This window comes from Gracilinanus agilis, chromosome 2, assembly GCF_016433145.1.
Source record: "Gracilinanus agilis isolate LMUSP501 chromosome 2, AgileGrace, whole genome shotgun sequence".
NCBI classification, from domain to species: Eukaryota; Metazoa; Chordata; class Mammalia; order Didelphimorphia; family Didelphidae; genus Gracilinanus; species Gracilinanus agilis.
The window spans coordinates 33,299,912-33,314,371 of NC_058131.1; the positions used below are offsets into that span (position 1 = coordinate 33,299,912).

Sequence of the window (14,460 nt, forward strand, 5' to 3'; positions counted from 1 at the left end):
GTGTCCGGAGGAGGGCATTGTTGAAGGGCAGGGGGGGGGGGGGGATGGGGAAGGCTCCAGAGAAAATCCAGGACTGAGATTTACCTGGAAAAGGGGTGCCGGAGATAGGGATTGTTGGGTTTGGGCTGCCACTGCCCTGGTGTGGCTCTCAACCCTCCCTTTCTGCTCTTTGCAGTGAACATTTTTTTTTTGGTCATTTTTCATATATCATGGTCATTTCCTAATTTACATTCCCACCCACCCCTCCATTAAACTCTCTGCCACAAAGAAGCCTATTTGAGCAAAGCCAGCAGAAACAGTATCTGACAGTGTATCCAGCCACATTGCATACCCATGGACACCTCTCCCCCTCCCAGACTAAGAGGAGGGGAGTGTGTCTTCACCAGTCTTCTGAGAGTCAAATTGATCATGAAAATCCATCCGAGTTCACAGCTGTGTTAGAGTTGGTTTCATTTACTTTCGTGTCATTATTGTGTACATCATTTTCCTGCTTTTCTTCCTTCTGTATCTCTACACCAATCCTCTCATGTTTCTCTGTACACTCATGACGTCATTGCTTTTGGAGCTAGCGGTATATACTGCTTCACTCCTGAGCCATTACTTAGTTGTTTCCTGCCCAGGGGGCCTTGTAGCCAGCCATCTGCTATCACAAACACACAAAATGGTGCTTTGAATGTATTGGCATATTTGGGGACTTTCTTTTTGCCCAGGACTCTTTTCAATGGGATGGGCATTGAGTTGCCAACAGGTGAGCTCTTTAGCTGGGAAAATCGACTTCCTCCCCCTGCTGCCAAGAGAGCTGTGGAGAACCTGCCAAAAACCACCATCACAGGGGCCCAGGCTGGTGAGGGGGCCCCCTTTTTCAAGGACCTCCATTAGTTATGCCAATTTCCTGTTAGCTATTCAGCTTGATTTAGCCTACATCACCTCCTTCCCTTCTTCCTCTACCCAGCATGCAACCATCTCCCTGTTCAATCTTCCAGACCAGGCTGGGTTAAAAAAAAAAAATCAAATCAAGGTGTCAAACAAGGAGGCAACACTGGGAAGATTTGGGGTGGGAAATGGATGAAGCAGGTCCTGATTTGATGGGCTTTCCCTCACAGACGCAGGTGTCAAGTGCCCTGTGTGCCTTCTGGAGTTTGAGGAAGAACAGACTGCCCTGGAGATGCCCTGTGAGCATCTCTTTCACTCAGACTGCATCGTGCCCTGGCTAGGCAAGGTATCCACCATTTCCAGGGCAATATGAGGATGGGATTCCATACAGTCCTGGTGCCCAGTCCTACTACTATGTGGCACTGTCCATCTATAGATCTTGAGTATCAGGGATGACAGACAGAAGGCAGATTTGGGGAGGAGTTTATTATACTTTCCTTCACAGAGTCACTACTGGGTATTGGTTCCAAGGCAGAAGAGTGGTAATAGCTGGGTAATGGAGGTTAATTGACTTGCCCAAAGTATCTGAGGTCAAATTTGAACCCGGGGCCTCCCATCTCTAGGCCTGGCTCTCAATCTACTGAGCCATCCAGCTGTCTTCCTTAGTATCAATTCTAAGATAGAAGAGCAGCAAGGGCTAGGCAGTTGGGGTTAAGTGACTTGCCCAGGGGTCACAAAACTAGGAAGTGTTTGAGACCCACCTGAGTACTCCCGAATCTAGGCTGGTGCTCCAAGCTTCCCTGAAGCTTTCTTCTAAAAATGAGCATAAGGCACAAGCCCAAGAGGTGACACTATGGAAGGGAGGAGAGGGAGAAATGGACCCAGGGCCATTTTCATTCCCACTCTGTTTTCCCAGACCAACAGTTGCCCTCTGTGCAGATATGAACTACCTACAGACAATGAGGACTATGAAGATTACAGGAGAGAAAAGGTAGGGCCAGGCTTGGGGGACTTCCCCCTGTTACCAGACCTGAGAGACCCCAGAGAGGCATTACTTTCTCCCAGTCACAAGGCCTTGTCCCAGCCATAATGTAGGCAGGAGAGTACAATTAACCCTGATGGAATCTCCCCCAATGGAGGATCAGATTCTGACCAGATGTCAGAAGACCAGGGTTTGAGTGCTTCACAACTCGTGATTCTAAGATCCTCTTCATTCTGAGACCTGGGAGGGAAATGCTTGATCATCTCCACTTTTAAAGATTTCTGATTCTATGGAAGTGGGAGGGGGCTGGTCATATCCTCCCCACCAAGAAGTCTAATCCCAAGGACTAAAGCCCAAGGGCAAATCTGGTGGGGTATATATGTGTGTGAGGGCAGGAGGTGGGGACTTAAGCTAACATGGGCCTTATTGCCCAGAGCGGGAAGGATCCGGAGATGTGCCTGGATCCAGCTGAAAGGAGGGAGCGTCTCCTCTCGGATCAGGTCTGTACTGGGGAGTAGTGGAGATGGGAGAAGGGAAGAGGGGATCCCTGGGCTAGAGTAAAGAATTAAGCCACTCAGGGTGGGCGTCCCAAAGATGTGAATATGGTGGGCAGGAACCTCAGTGTCTTACCTGGACATTTTGCCCACTCCACTCTAGCAGTTCTGAGGCTGCTGAAGACCTGTGAAGGTGGGGCTTCTTAAGGATGTAGGGGGTATAGGATCAAAAAGGGCCAGTGCTTAAAAGGTGATGAGGCTTGCTGATTGTGGACAAGGGGGACTGGGTCCTAATTACTCCATGCTTGGTGGCCCCAGGGCACTCAGGGTTATTCCTATATCAGAGATAACCCATCCGTCCAGATGGGTTGGAAAGGTGACCCCTGGGTCTAACTATCATGAGGTAGGGAGTGAGCTGGGAGGGGAAGGATGTGCCACAGAAGACAAACATGAAATAATTTGACCTCTCCAGGGATAGAATCATCCACTTTGTGAGGTAGTGAGTTTCCCATGCTGGGAGGTGGCAATCTGAAATATCTAGCATGTTGAAGAAGATTTGTGTTCAGGTTCAGGCTGGCCCAGGTTCCTTCTGAAGTCCCTTCCACATCAAGGGTTTTAAGAGGAAGGTGGAGTCTAGGTGTAAGAGGAGAACTTTGGGGACAGAAGGGTTGCACTGGAGGTTACAGGGGAAAAGGGTTTGGGTTTGGATGAACTGAGCACTTCTCAAATCCACATCCTTAAACCTTTGTTGGCTCCTGCTATTCCAGAATGCTTTTGCCAGGGCAAACAAGGCCCTGGCCCTTAAGCAGCCTTGGGCAGATTTGGATGGGAACATTCGGTGCCGCCTCTTCTTGGGCTTGATCATCACAGCCTTAATGCTGCCTCTTCTGAAGTGGATCATTGTGGCCACCACGGAGCGTCCTGGGAACCTTCATAACCCAGCAACAGCGTGGCATCAGGGGGCCACTGCCAAAGGCTGGGGGTTTGATCCAAGGCCAGGAGACTAACAAGCCTGGGGGCGGAAGAGAAGCCACCCCACCCAAACCATTGGGCCCCACTAAGGAACAGTGGTTGGTGCTGGAGTTGGAGAAACCCTGGGGAGCTCTCTGAGGTGGACTTGACTCCACCAGCAGTACCTTGCACGATGACCCCCTCCCCCCAGGGGTACAAGCTAAATCACCCCCTTGCTACATAGAGCTGAATAAAAGCCCCTCTTGGGTAAAAGATAAGAGTCTGTATTCTGTGGGAAGCGCCATGGGGAGGTTCTCCCCTTTTGGGGCAATAAGATTTATTAGGAAACCTGTTTCCCATTCTCAAAGGTCTCCAACTTGGACATCCAGTAGTCTCCATTGTTGACTTTCTAGGTCAGTGATTCCCAAAGTGGATGCCACCGCCCCCTGGTGGGTGCTGCAGCTATCCAGGGGAGCAGTGATGGCCACAGGTGTATTTGGGGGCGGTAAATAACTGTAAGGGAGCAGTGATAGTATGTGACAGGGAGCGCTAAGTAATATTTTTTTCTGGATAGGGGGCATTAGGCCAAAAATGTTTGGGAACCACTGTTCTAGATCCAGAGTTTTCTCCCCTCGCTCCTCATACTAAGAGACAGCCTCCCCAGGAGTCAGTGTGCTACAGTGCAAAGATGAGGGCCAGGGCTCAAAGCCCACTTCCACTGCTTACTACCCTTGTGACCTTGGGCAAGTCACTTATCTCAAACAAGCAGGCTGAATTAAATGGCCTCTGAGCTCTTATTATTCTAAAGCCAAGATTCTCCAGGAAGCTTTAGGGTGGGCCCTTCACACTGTGCAGCTGTGGTATCAAAATCAAATAGAAAAGAGGGGTGCTAATCAGTATATAAAGAGCCTTGAGGGCTACTTACACATTTTAAAATGTATTATTATCTAAATTTTAATTTATTTTGTTAAATATGCCCTAAGTACATTTTTACCTGGTTTGACTCCTCTGCTGTATAGAGAGTTCTCAGGCTAGGCCTCTGGCTCCCACAACAATCCCATTCCACCTTCTTAAACCCTGATCATCCCCCTTTTCTGAACCTCTTACATGTTATGTCTAATAGCATGAGGCACAACTCGGCTACTCCTTACCTTTTACAGAAAAATGAGGGAAGAGACTCTAGGGCTGGTCTCCAAACAAAAAGTTTAACATACTGAATAGAAACGAGCAATTATCTTTGTTCTAATCTTCAAACTTACTTCCTCTCCTAATTCTTCTCAAAGCATTCTTTCAAGCTGCAGGGTGGATCAAGGGCATCTTTTTCCCGGCACCCTCTGGGTGGAGAGTGCGGTGGGAATGCTTGGGGCTAGTGCCTCAGCTAATGATACCTGGGAGATGAGCAGCAAATAGACGGAGCTGCCAGCATTAGTCACCTATCAAATAAATGCATGTCAAATGCTGGCTGGGATTTCAGCCAGGTGGCATGGGAAATCTGATTTTCTGCATTTTTCTTCTGGGCTTCTCTTGGTTCCCTCTCTTATTCCATGACAGCCCTGTGGCACCCTAGGCATAAAGGTGCTTAGAGAGAGCAGAGTGCCCCCAACTCCTGCCTTAGTGAGAGGCTACCCTGATGAGGTCCACGTAGCCAAGTTTAGGGGTGGTTGGGGTGTGAAAGATCAATTCATCGATATTTACCTTTTTTTTTTTTTTTTTAAACCCTTAACTTCTGTGTATTGGCTCCTAGGTGGAAGATTGGTAAGGGTGGGCAATGGAGGCCAAGTGACTTGCTCAGGGTCACACAGCTGGGAAGCGTCTGAGGCCGGATTTGAACCTAGGACCTCCCGTCTCTAGGCCTGGCTCTCAATCCACTGAGCTACCCAGCTGCCCCTCATCGATATTTATCGAGTGCCCCCTATGGGCCAAGCGCTGGGCTGAGACTGCTAGGAATTCTAAAGAAGAGACTAAGGAAGTCCTCAAGGATCTAACTGAGAGTCTAAGAGTCAGAGGGCCTGAATTCAAATGATAGACATGCTACTTTGTTTCTTCATCCAACAATGGAGAAGTTGGATTGGGTGTTCCCATCCAAATATTACGACGCCATGAAGTGAGGGGGGCAAAGTGCGACCCAAAGACAGGGAGGAAAGGAATGGCACTGTCGGCAAAGGTCATTAACGAGGAATCCCGGCAGCCTTCCTGAAGGAGAGGGACCCAAGCTGCATCTCCAGGGAGATTAGCAGGAGAAGGCATCGAGCAGATGGGGGCAGTACTGAGATAGCAAAAGAGGGCCTAGCCCCGACCTGAAAACCTGCCCTACCTAGCTCGGCCTCCTGCTGCCAGCAGCCAATGAATGCCTAGAATCGCGGGCTGCTTCCATTGGATGGAGCCTCAGACCACCTGATTCACGACGACGAATGGAAAAGTAACTTTGGGGTTTCCGGGGTCTCGCAGCCCCTACTTGGCGTGGAGCCCGCCTTCTCTCAGTACTTATTGGACGCTGGGACAGAGGTCTGTCTTCCATTGGCCTGCGTAGGAGAGAAGGGTGGAATCATTTCGTGCCGCTTCGCTGTGTCAGAGGCCCCGGCCCGGCCCGGCCCGGCCCGGATTCTGGGTTGCCATGGCGTCCTACTTTGAGGAGCACGACTGCGAGCCGGGGGTGCCCGAAGAGCAGTACCGACAGAATGCGCTCCTGGAGTTGGCGCGGTGCGCGGGGGTCATCGCCGGGGCTGGCATCCCGGGATCCGGAGGGGTGGAGGGGGCGTTAATCGAGACCCCGGAGGGGTGGTGGAGGGGGCGTTAATAGAGACTCCGAGGAAGGGTGGAGGGAACCTTAATCCGGGCTCCGAGGAGCGGGTGGAAGAGGTGTTAATCGAGGATTCGAGGAGGGATGATCCCTGTGTTCTTCGGGGGTCCGAGAAGGCTCCCGGGCCAGAAGAGGACATTATCAGTGGAGCCAGCGAGAGGCTCCTAGGGGTGCCGGGGACCAGGGAAGCAGCAATTGGAAGTGCAGAGTACTGGAGGGGCAACTTTGGGAGACATCAGGGTCCTGGAGTTGAAAATTATCCGGATAAATGGGGTCTAGGAAAGGGGGATCACTGCCCCAATCTGACAGCTCTCCCCTTTCCACCCCAAATCCTTTTCCCAGGACACTTTTCAATGGAATGGACATTGAGTTGGCATCTGCTGACTTCACTGACTGGGACCACAGATTGCCTCCTCCTGCTGCCAAGAGAGCTGTTCAGAATCTGCCAAAAGCCATCATTACAGGGGCCCAGGCTGGTGAGGGCCCTCCTTCACCCCATCTCTTTCTGCTTCCCATTACACCTCTTAAAAGCCAGGTCAGAGCCCTACCCCTTCTTCCTCTACTTCTCCCTTCTCTCCCCCCCACCTCAAATTTCTATGGAGTCCCATGAAGGCAAGGAGAGTAGACTGCTTTTGAGGCCGCAGTGCTGGAATGGCTTGGAGTGGCAAGGTTTGGGCACATGTGGAAGGGAAGGGGTAACAAAACTAATAAGACTTTTCCTCTCAGACAAAGGCCTGAAATGCCCTGTTTGCCTTGTGGAGTTTGAAGAAGGACAGACAGCCCTAGAGATGCCCTGCCAGCACCTCTTTCATTCAGACTGCATTCTGCCCTGGCTGGGCAAGGTACTGGAAATTTTTGCAGTTTGCTCCCCTGCCATCTCTCATACCTATTTCCCCCACCACTTGTTTACTTCATACATCCACAGATCTAAGTCTTATCCTTGGATATGTCCACAGCTTATGAGCTATAGCCAAAAGAATTGAAATTGGAGGGTGGGGGAAAAGAATCATACCCAGAAGTACCGCTTACCTAAGCTGTCCTCCCCTCCTCTACCTCTTGGAATCCTTAGCTTGCTCCCAGAATGCCTCCCTATAGGCTTTCCCAATCCTCCCAGTTCCTTATCACTTGGTATTTATTTCTCTATGTAAAAGTTGTTCCCATCCAAGTGAATGCAAACGCCTTAAGGCCAGGAACTGTTTGTCTTTGTAGCCCAGACACCTGCGCCCAGTGCCTGGCATTTAATAAATATTTATCTAATTGGTCACTCCCCCGGTTTCCTCAGACCAACTCCTGCCCACTGTGCAGATGTGAACTGCCCACAGACAATGAAGAATATGAAGAACATAAGAAAGACAAAGTAAGAACAGACTTGGGGGGGAGAGGAACTGGGAGCTCTAGGGCAGAACTGGGCTGGCACTTCACACAGTGGGGGTTACATTTAGTCATAACCTAGGAGTCCAAAGATCTTGAGTTTGAGATTGTGGAGTTTGAGATTGTGGAACCTCTGAGTCCCTGGGTATAGAGGATCTCCCGGCTTTTGTGAGGATCAATGGAAATCCTGCAAGTGAACATGGCTTGTCAAGGTGCCAAGTCCTCAGCTTCCTAGGGAAGTTTGGAGAGCTGTACTTCTCGTAGGACAGACCTCTCTTAGGGAGTCTGGGTAAAGTAACCCTGCCTCCATTCCTTAGGCCCTTTTTACCTTCTAGACCAGGGGTTCCCAAACTTTTTTGGCCTACCGCCTCCTTTACAGAAAAAAATATTACTTAGTGCCCCCTGTCACATACTATCACCGCCCCCTTACAGTTATTCACTGCCCCCAAATGCACCTGTGGCCATCACCGTCCCCCTGGGTCACTGCAGCACCCACCAGGGGGCTGTGGCGCCCACTTTGGGAATCACTGTTCTAGACCTTATTATGAGATAGGGTCATCCTCACTCTTTCCCCTTTTTCCCCCTCATAGGCTCGAAAGCAGCAGCAGCAGCATCGCCTTGAATACCTCCATGGAGCCATGTATACATGACAGGCTTGCCTTCCCCCTCCCAACACTTTTCCTTGTATCCATTAAACTGTCTCCTTACCCTAAGCAGCCATACCTTTGCTTGGGAGGATCTGTGCCTTGGAAGGGGGGAGCATTCCCTTTCCCTAACCCTTTCATTCCATCATCGCATCCCTGCTACGGGGGGGGGGGGGGGGAGCTTCGGGCCCCTTTGTTGCTCTTTTTCTCTCCCATTCCTCAAGAGCTAGCTGCAGATATGAAAGACTCAGTCCAGAGGGAGAGGAAAAAACCATAGATTAAGGCCCCATTCCAAGAACAGTCTTTGGGGAACCAGCCAAGGTCTCGAATCCCCGATTTCCCTTTTCCAGAAAACCTTAGTACCTACTCTCTAGGCTGAGAGTAGGAAAATGACCCTCATGGGAAAGACTAGGCAATCAGCTTAGAAGATAAAGCTGGGGTGTGGGCCTGCTCACAACACTTTTAGAGCTGGATGTGGAGCTGAAATCTCTCTAGGCCCACCAGGCCCTGAACAAGCAGTAATGGAGACATCCAAGTGTGAGTGGGTAACCCAAGGAAGCATCGGCCTCCAAAGCATCTCATTCCACTTCTGAAAAGCTCCGATGGTTACTTTTCCTGACTTTAAGCCTGAAGCTGCCTCTCTCCAACTTCCTCCCATTGTTCCAAGCTCTGCCCTCTTAGAGACCCCTCCTCCCCTTGCTCCCCTTGCCAATCGAACACAACTCTCTCAGGGTTCCCCTGGGCCTCAGATCTCCAAACATCTCCAGTCCCTTTTCCTCCACCTTCATGTGGTATCTTCAAAGTCCTTGGCTGTCCTGGCTGCTCTCAGTGTCCTTCATTGGATCGCTGTTCTTCCTAAAACCAAGACATTCTGGTTTCTTTATTTCCATTCTGAGGAAAAGTCCTTCGTGCAGCCAGACACTCAGTTCTTCAAAACAGATGGCAAAACATTCAAGAGTTAGACTTTTAATAGATATAAAAAAGTACTAAAATATCCGTGTGGTTCTGCTGTGTTATTTGCCCTAAAGGAAGCAGGGAGCAAAGGGAAGGAAGTCTCAGCAGTCTGGAGGGCCGAGCCCATATAGGCATGTGCTGAGCGCTGGGGAGGGGGACCCACTAGCTGCCTCCTTCCTATTCCCTTTGCCTTGTCCCAGCCCCCAAAATTCCTGCAGAAAGACTCCAGTGGCCTGGCCTCAGAACCAGTGGGGAGCAGAAGGCACCATAAGGGCTGGATGGGTGAATAAATGAGGACAGGGAGTGTCTTAAAAAACAAAACAAAACAAAAGGACACAGAAACGGACTCGGAACAATAGGCTGGGATTGAGCAGACTTTGGGTTGTCCCCCAGGCAGCCAGCAGGGGACGCTGCTCTTTCATGGCACAGGTGTCAAGTTGAGGACCTGATGGGTCCTCCCCCAAAGGGAGGATGCACCCCATCAGTAATACTTTCTCTTTTTAAAAAATAATCTTTTTGGTACAAAAGAAACCCAAGGAAGCTGGAGGATGGAGGCCGGAGGGGTGTGCTCAGCTGTCCCCCGCCGGCCGTCCTGCTTTATATCATGGCAATACTCTCTGGCGTGCAGTTGAGGTGAGTGGAGGTACTACTGCTCCCTGAAGACTTACAGGCCCGGCTGGAGGCAGACTGGAAGGCAGCCACCAGCGTGTCTGTGGACACGGCCCCAAACTCGTAGCTGAAGGTGCCATAAAAGACCAGGATGTCGATGACGAAAACCCACTCAGAGAGGGCAGCCACGTGCTGGAGCTGGGAGCTTTCGTGGATGAAGAAGATGCCACCTGGGGCCAGGTTAAGGAATGGACTAGACACTGAGGCTGGGGGGCAAGAGGCTGAGGTGCTGAACGCCCCTACCCTACCCATCCCCCTCGGCCTTCCTTCCCCTTGAGCCTAGAAGAAGCCAGGGAGCAGTGATGCATCTGAATCTTGTCTCGGACCACAGCTGTCCCACCCGGGGTGCCAGCCACTTCTCAATTTCCCCATCTGTCCTAGGGTATAACAAGCATAATGTCTATCTCCTGGGGCTGCTGTGAGGATCAGGACGACCTGCAAAGCCCTCTAAACTCCTAACTACCATGATTCTCTTGGGGTTCCCTCATTCTCCGAGGAGCAGCCCAACGAAGGATACTGAGGACCAGGGCAACAAAGGCAATAACGGCGAGTACGGCGCGGAAGTGAGCCATGGCGAAGTCCAGGGGGGCCACAGCACCATGGTAGGAGAGGGCACAGTGGAGGCAGACAAAGAGGAGCCCTGCTGGGAAGGCTACTCCTGCCCCAATATAGTGCAAGGACTTGGCATGATCCACCTGACACAATGTGGAAGAGAAGGCGTTAGCCTGAGTTGCCCTTTCTCCACCCCATTTCACCCATCACCGAAGGCGGGACCTATGACAAAATGCTGCTTTTTCTTCCATGGCTTACCAGGGCAAAGAACCTAAGGGCTGTGATGCATTTGCCACCCCCCCCCCCCAGGTTTCAGGGGATGGTTCAGAAGGGCAGGGGAGCAAGCAGGTGGGGCCAATCCACGCTCAAGAGAAAATAGTCTCACCTGGAAGTTGCCAACCACAACCAGGCCAGCAGCATTGAAGCAGCCAGTAATGAGGGCCATGGTGTTAACCCAGGACCGGTGACTCTGCTCCAGCAGCTGGCCATAACGGAGAAGACACACCAGTGCCACTGTGGGAAAGGATGCAAAGAGCATTGATGGGCCAGGGCTGCAGGCAGTCAGACAGCATTTCTTATTCTGTGGGCTTGGCACTATACTAGGTTCTAGAGAGAGGGGGGCAGAACGGATTCTGCTCTCAAGGGACTCGGGAGTCTTAATGGATGTAGAACATCAACAGATCCCCAAACTCCTTCCTCCCTCCACCAAACCTCAGTGGGCAACATCTCCAAGGAAGGCCAGGCCACATCGGTCCAGGGCCTTGCTGTCCCTGCTCCAAGGAGACCAAGATCCACCCAAGAATTCCCAATCAGTTTTTTTAGATAGCGATGGACAGGGGTGGGTGGTTGATGATAAACCCTCTCCTGAAGGGTTGATAATAAACCACCCTTTCTTGGACTTAGGCTAGAGGGAGGGATGAGGTAAATGAGCAACATCAGCCTTTGTGAAGCAAAAGAAACGCTTCCCTACCCCCCCCCCAAGACCGACCTTCACACATCTGAGCTGCATCAGGTCACCTGATCAGGACCCAAAAAGTGGCAGCAAATGTGTCAGGGGATCCATGGCTCCCTCCAGCCAGAAGGTCTCAGGGCAGAGCCCTTCCCTACATGGGAGCTGGGGGTAGGAAGAGGGGCCATAGATGGGTGGGAAAGGAATGTTGAGGAGGCACTTACCCATGAAAGCACCCACGTTGCCAATGAGGCTGAAGAGGCAGCTCTCAGGGGGATATGTGCCACATTTACTGGAAAAGGGGAGGAAGCCAAGGGGGGGGGAGGCAGTCAGGAGCGGCAGGTGGCTTTCCCCACTCTGTCTCACCCATTCCTCCAAGACCCTTCTTCCTATTATCCAGGCTTTAATCTCACCCTCAATGGCTGGCACATTTTATCATGCCACTATGAAGGCTGTAATAAAGGGGTTTTTTTTGTTTTGTTTTTTAAAGAGAGCCCCAGGGGTTATGCAGCAGCAGCAGGCTGTAGTCTCAGATTCCAGATGGTCTAGCTTTCCTTGGACCCAAAGGGACTGAAGACCATACTGGGGCATACCGTGGGGAAGTAGGTTGGGGTGGAGGGGCCATGCCATGTTCTTCCCAACCTATACCCTGCCCCCTTTCAGGGGCCTCACCTGATGAGGGGAACATCCTCCAGGGTGCAGCAGCTCTTGGGACCACCCTGTATGTCGGGGTCAGTGGGGCAGGACTCATTGTAGGACCTGGTAGGGAGGTGGGACAGGGAGTAGACTGGGGCAAAGTGGATTCTGGGCAGCCTGCCTCCTTCACCTGGGGCCAGGTTAGAGTATGCCTTCTCCAGGCCCTCCCCCCCACGAGCCCTCCCTCACCAAAAGCAGAGAAGAGTCCCTTCCTCTCCACTATCCTTGAGAGATAGAAACCAGCAGGGATAAGGGGTTGGGGAAGGAAGAAGTGGGATTTGGTGGAAGGGAAGGTAGGTAGGCAAGATGCCATGCCTGGGGAAGGGGCAGGTGATGCCAATATCAGACAGCAGTAAGGCCCAGGGTCGCCATCTGACTCCTGCCAGCCCCTGAGCCCAAAAAAGGAGCAGAGATGGAGGAAGCCTTTAGAAGGAGGGTGCCAGGACTGTTCCCCATACCAGTTCTCCACAGGACACACATGGTGGTTCATCACTGCCATGGCATACCTGTAAGAACGAAGAGGGGTATTACCTGCCCTGCTCCCTGGCTTCTTCACCTGACTGACTTTGTTCACCCACCTAGCCTGCCTCTCTGGAGTCTGGCCTCGATGAACCCTCCCCATACCATATGGCTAGACATCATGGGGAGCATTGGCCATGACAATGACCCTAAAGCCTGGGGTCCTGGCCTCGACTGGTCTTCTCTCTCCAGTGACTCCTGGTGAGCAGGCTTAGGGAAAGCAGTGCTGTCCTGCCTAGTGCCAATGGTGCCAGTTGGTCCCAAGAGTGGTGGGTAGTTGGGAATTTGTGCCCAGGCACTAGGCCAGGCTATGGAGACACCCCGAGCAGTTCTGAGTACCAACACCACAGTCTACAGCAGGACAAGGGACCTTGTGTGTGGGAGCAAGCTGTTCTTCTGTCCTGCCTCATTCCTGTTCCTCCTTGGCTCTGGCCCATCTTCCTGGCCTCATGGCCTCCTCTCCCCCACTCCCCTCTCTCTCTTCTCCTCCCCTCCCATCCCCTCCCCCTTGCTTCTCTCTTTCCTTTACTCACACAATCCATATGCCAGTGATGGAGAAAGCTGAGAGGCTGACAGGGAGGATGACCCAGGCGGTCATGAGGGAGGGGAGCCAGGGTGGGGAAGGGGTGGGGGGGCAGGATCAGAAGTGGGTGAAGCAGGGGGCCCAGCTACTTCAGGACACTTCAACCACAAGCATCAGCCTGGGGGAGAGAAGGGTGAAGTAGGTCAAGGGACTGCGCCGGAACAGCAGGTGGGGGGGTAGCCTGGCCAATGGAACAGGCTGAGCCTGGCCACGGCCTGAGCCCACATACAGTGCACATGCCTCCTGACATCCAATAGCGCCCCCCACCCATGCCCCTCACCCCTAACGGTGCCCCTCCAGCCCTCCGGCGGCCGGCGGCATCTGGACGGGGTCCCCCTTGATGCCTAGGGTCAAGACTCCCCCTAGGGGCATCCCAGAGCCCGAGGACTTTCCCAGGGGCAAAGGGAGACTTGGCCCGAGACCTTCCGGACCGCGACGGTGGTGAGAGGGTTCCCGCTAACAAAGGCCCGGGAAGGCCGGCGCCGAGGGCTGAGCAAGGACGCTGGGCAAGATAGCGGGAGGCCAGAGGGGCGATCGGAGCCAGCTGCGCGATGTAGGTCGGGGGGATCTGCCCGAGGACCGAGGGACCCCTGACCCCCGCCAAAGTGCCTTCCCGTCTGGACCTCCCCTGGCTGCACCCCGAGAGCTATAGCGGTGGACGCGAGAGAGCCAGAATGGGCTGGGATGAGGGGCTGGGCCCCCCCCCGCCCTGGTCTGCCTTCTTACCGGCCGCAGGACCCCCCAAGCGCTGCTCTCAGCCGCCGTCCCTTTGAACAGCCCTTTAAAGGATTTAAAGAGCCGGGGCCGGTCCCTGCTCTCCCCTCCCCTCCCCGCCCCTCTGACCAGAGCCGTCGCCGCGCCGCCCGATGGGACCTGGAGTCCTCCCGCTGGCAGGCGTGGGGGGCGGGGGGCGGCCCGGGACTACAAGTCCCGGCACCCCCCACGCCGGGGCGGTGCTGCTGGGGGGGCGGGCGGCCCTGGCCGCCCCCGCACAATGGCTTTGGTGGGCCGTTCCCTCCCCCCTCCCCCCGCAGCGCGGGACTGGACGGCCCCGGGGGCCCGAATCCCGTATGGAAATGTTGGGGGACGAGGTGGGGGTGGGGTAGGGGAAGCTGCTTTTGGCCAGGAGTCTTGAGGGAGGGTCTTCTGGGAGACCCAAGGTCTTGCCCCAGCCCTACCCTGGCCTGCCTTGATGCTGCTCATTCCGTTGGAGGCTGGATCTTATCCCAGACTCCATCTGGTTCTAACTCCTCTTTTTACAGCGATGGAAACTGAGGTCCAGGCAAGCTAACTGACTTGTCCCAGATCACCCAAGTTGTAAGAGGCAGAGGAGGGATTTGAATCCAGGCCTTGTGACAGCGGCGGATGACTTCAATTCCCCTTGGGCTAGATCCTCTCTGAAGTCCTGGGAGCATCCATTTAT

At 53.1% G+C, this 14,460-nt stretch overlaps 3 protein-coding genes across 7 annotated transcripts in view; 2 read left to right on the plus strand and 1 right to left on the minus strand.

Annotated features, from left to right (window-relative positions):
• The window catches only part of LOC123236677 (E3 ubiquitin-protein ligase RNF181-like), a 19,008-nt gene extending 15,435 nt beyond the window's left edge, over positions 1-3,573 (plus strand). Inside the window, exons 2-6 of one of the 2 annotated variants that reach the window (XM_044663048.1) lie at positions 711-844; positions 1,110-1,219; positions 1,790-1,864; positions 2,290-2,355; positions 3,117-3,573. In XM_044663048.1, coding sequence (XP_044518983.1) covers positions 711-844; positions 1,110-1,219; positions 1,790-1,864; positions 2,290-2,355; positions 3,117-3,356 — 625 coding nt within the window. In that variant the 3' untranslated portion in view covers positions 3,357-3,573. Of the gene's footprint in view, positions 1-710; positions 845-1,103; positions 1,220-1,789; positions 1,865-2,289; positions 2,356-3,116 lie in introns of both variants that reach the window. The other variant, XM_044663047.1, reaches the window with a different exon arrangement.
• Positions 3,574-5,117: 1,544 nt separating this feature from the next.
• On the plus strand, positions 5,118-9,109 carry LOC123236680 (E3 ubiquitin-protein ligase RNF181-like). 3 transcript variants are annotated; one of them, XM_044663052.1, is made up of 6 exons: positions 5,118-6,000; positions 6,443-6,576; positions 6,827-6,942; positions 7,383-7,457; positions 8,062-8,155; positions 8,749-9,109. In XM_044663052.1, the coding sequence occupies exons 1-5, from the start codon at positions 5,915-5,917 to the stop codon at positions 8,119-8,121; spliced, it is 471 nt and encodes a 156-aa protein (XP_044518987.1). In that variant the 5' UTR covers positions 5,118-5,914; the 3' UTR covers positions 8,122-8,155; positions 8,749-9,109. The 3 variants fall into 3 exon arrangements, with proteins under 3 accessions (XP_044518987.1, XP_044518986.1, XP_044518988.1); XM_044663051.1 differs by lacking the exon at positions 8,749-9,109 and having other exon boundaries at positions 8,062-8,184; XM_044663053.1 differs by lacking the exon at positions 8,749-9,109 and having other exon boundaries at positions 6,833-6,942; positions 8,062-8,184.
• On the minus strand, positions 8,375-13,845 carry TMEM150A (transmembrane protein 150A). 2 transcript variants are annotated; one of them, XM_044663050.1, is made up of 9 exons: positions 13,764-13,845; positions 12,988-13,155; positions 12,394-12,441; positions 11,912-11,998; positions 11,464-11,531; positions 10,676-10,803; positions 10,256-10,433; positions 9,738-9,908; positions 8,375-9,043 (listed from the first exon to the last, which is right to left on the minus strand). In XM_044663050.1, coding segments are annotated over exons 2-9 (747 nt in total). In that variant the 5' UTR covers positions 13,053-13,155; positions 13,764-13,845; the 3' UTR covers positions 8,375-9,041. The 2 variants fall into 2 exon arrangements, with proteins under 2 accessions (XP_044518985.1, XP_044518984.1); XM_044663049.1 differs by lacking the exon at positions 8,375-9,043 and having other exon boundaries at positions 9,066-9,908.
• Positions 13,846-14,460: the final 615 nt, after the last annotated feature.

Bases quoted from the DNA above. Each gene is read 5' to 3' on its own strand.
- LOC123236680 (XM_044663052.1), top strand. From the start codon at position 5,915: ATGGCGTCCTACTTTGAGGAGCACGACTGCGAGCCGGGGGTGCCCGAA. The intron at 6,001-6,442 runs GTGCGCGGGGGT...TCCTTTTCCCAG, and splicing joins GCGCTCCTGGAGTTGGCGCG to GACACTTTTCAATGGAATGG. The intron at 7,458-8,061 runs GTAAGAACAGAC...TCCCCCTCATAG, and splicing joins AAGAACATAAGAAAGACAAA to GCTCGAAAGCAGCAGCAGCA.
- TMEM150A (XM_044663049.1), bottom strand. From the start codon at position 13,052: ATGACCGCCTGGGTCATCCTCCCTGTCAGCCTCTCAGCTTTCTCCATC. The intron at 11,999-12,393 runs GTATGGGGAACA...CCTCCCTACCAG, and splicing joins GTGTGTCCTGTGGAGAACTG to GTCCTACAATGAGTCCTGCC. The intron at 10,434-10,675 runs GTGAGACTATTT...ACATTGTGTCAG, and splicing joins TTGTGGTTGGCAACTTCCAG to GTGGATCATGCCAAGTCCTT.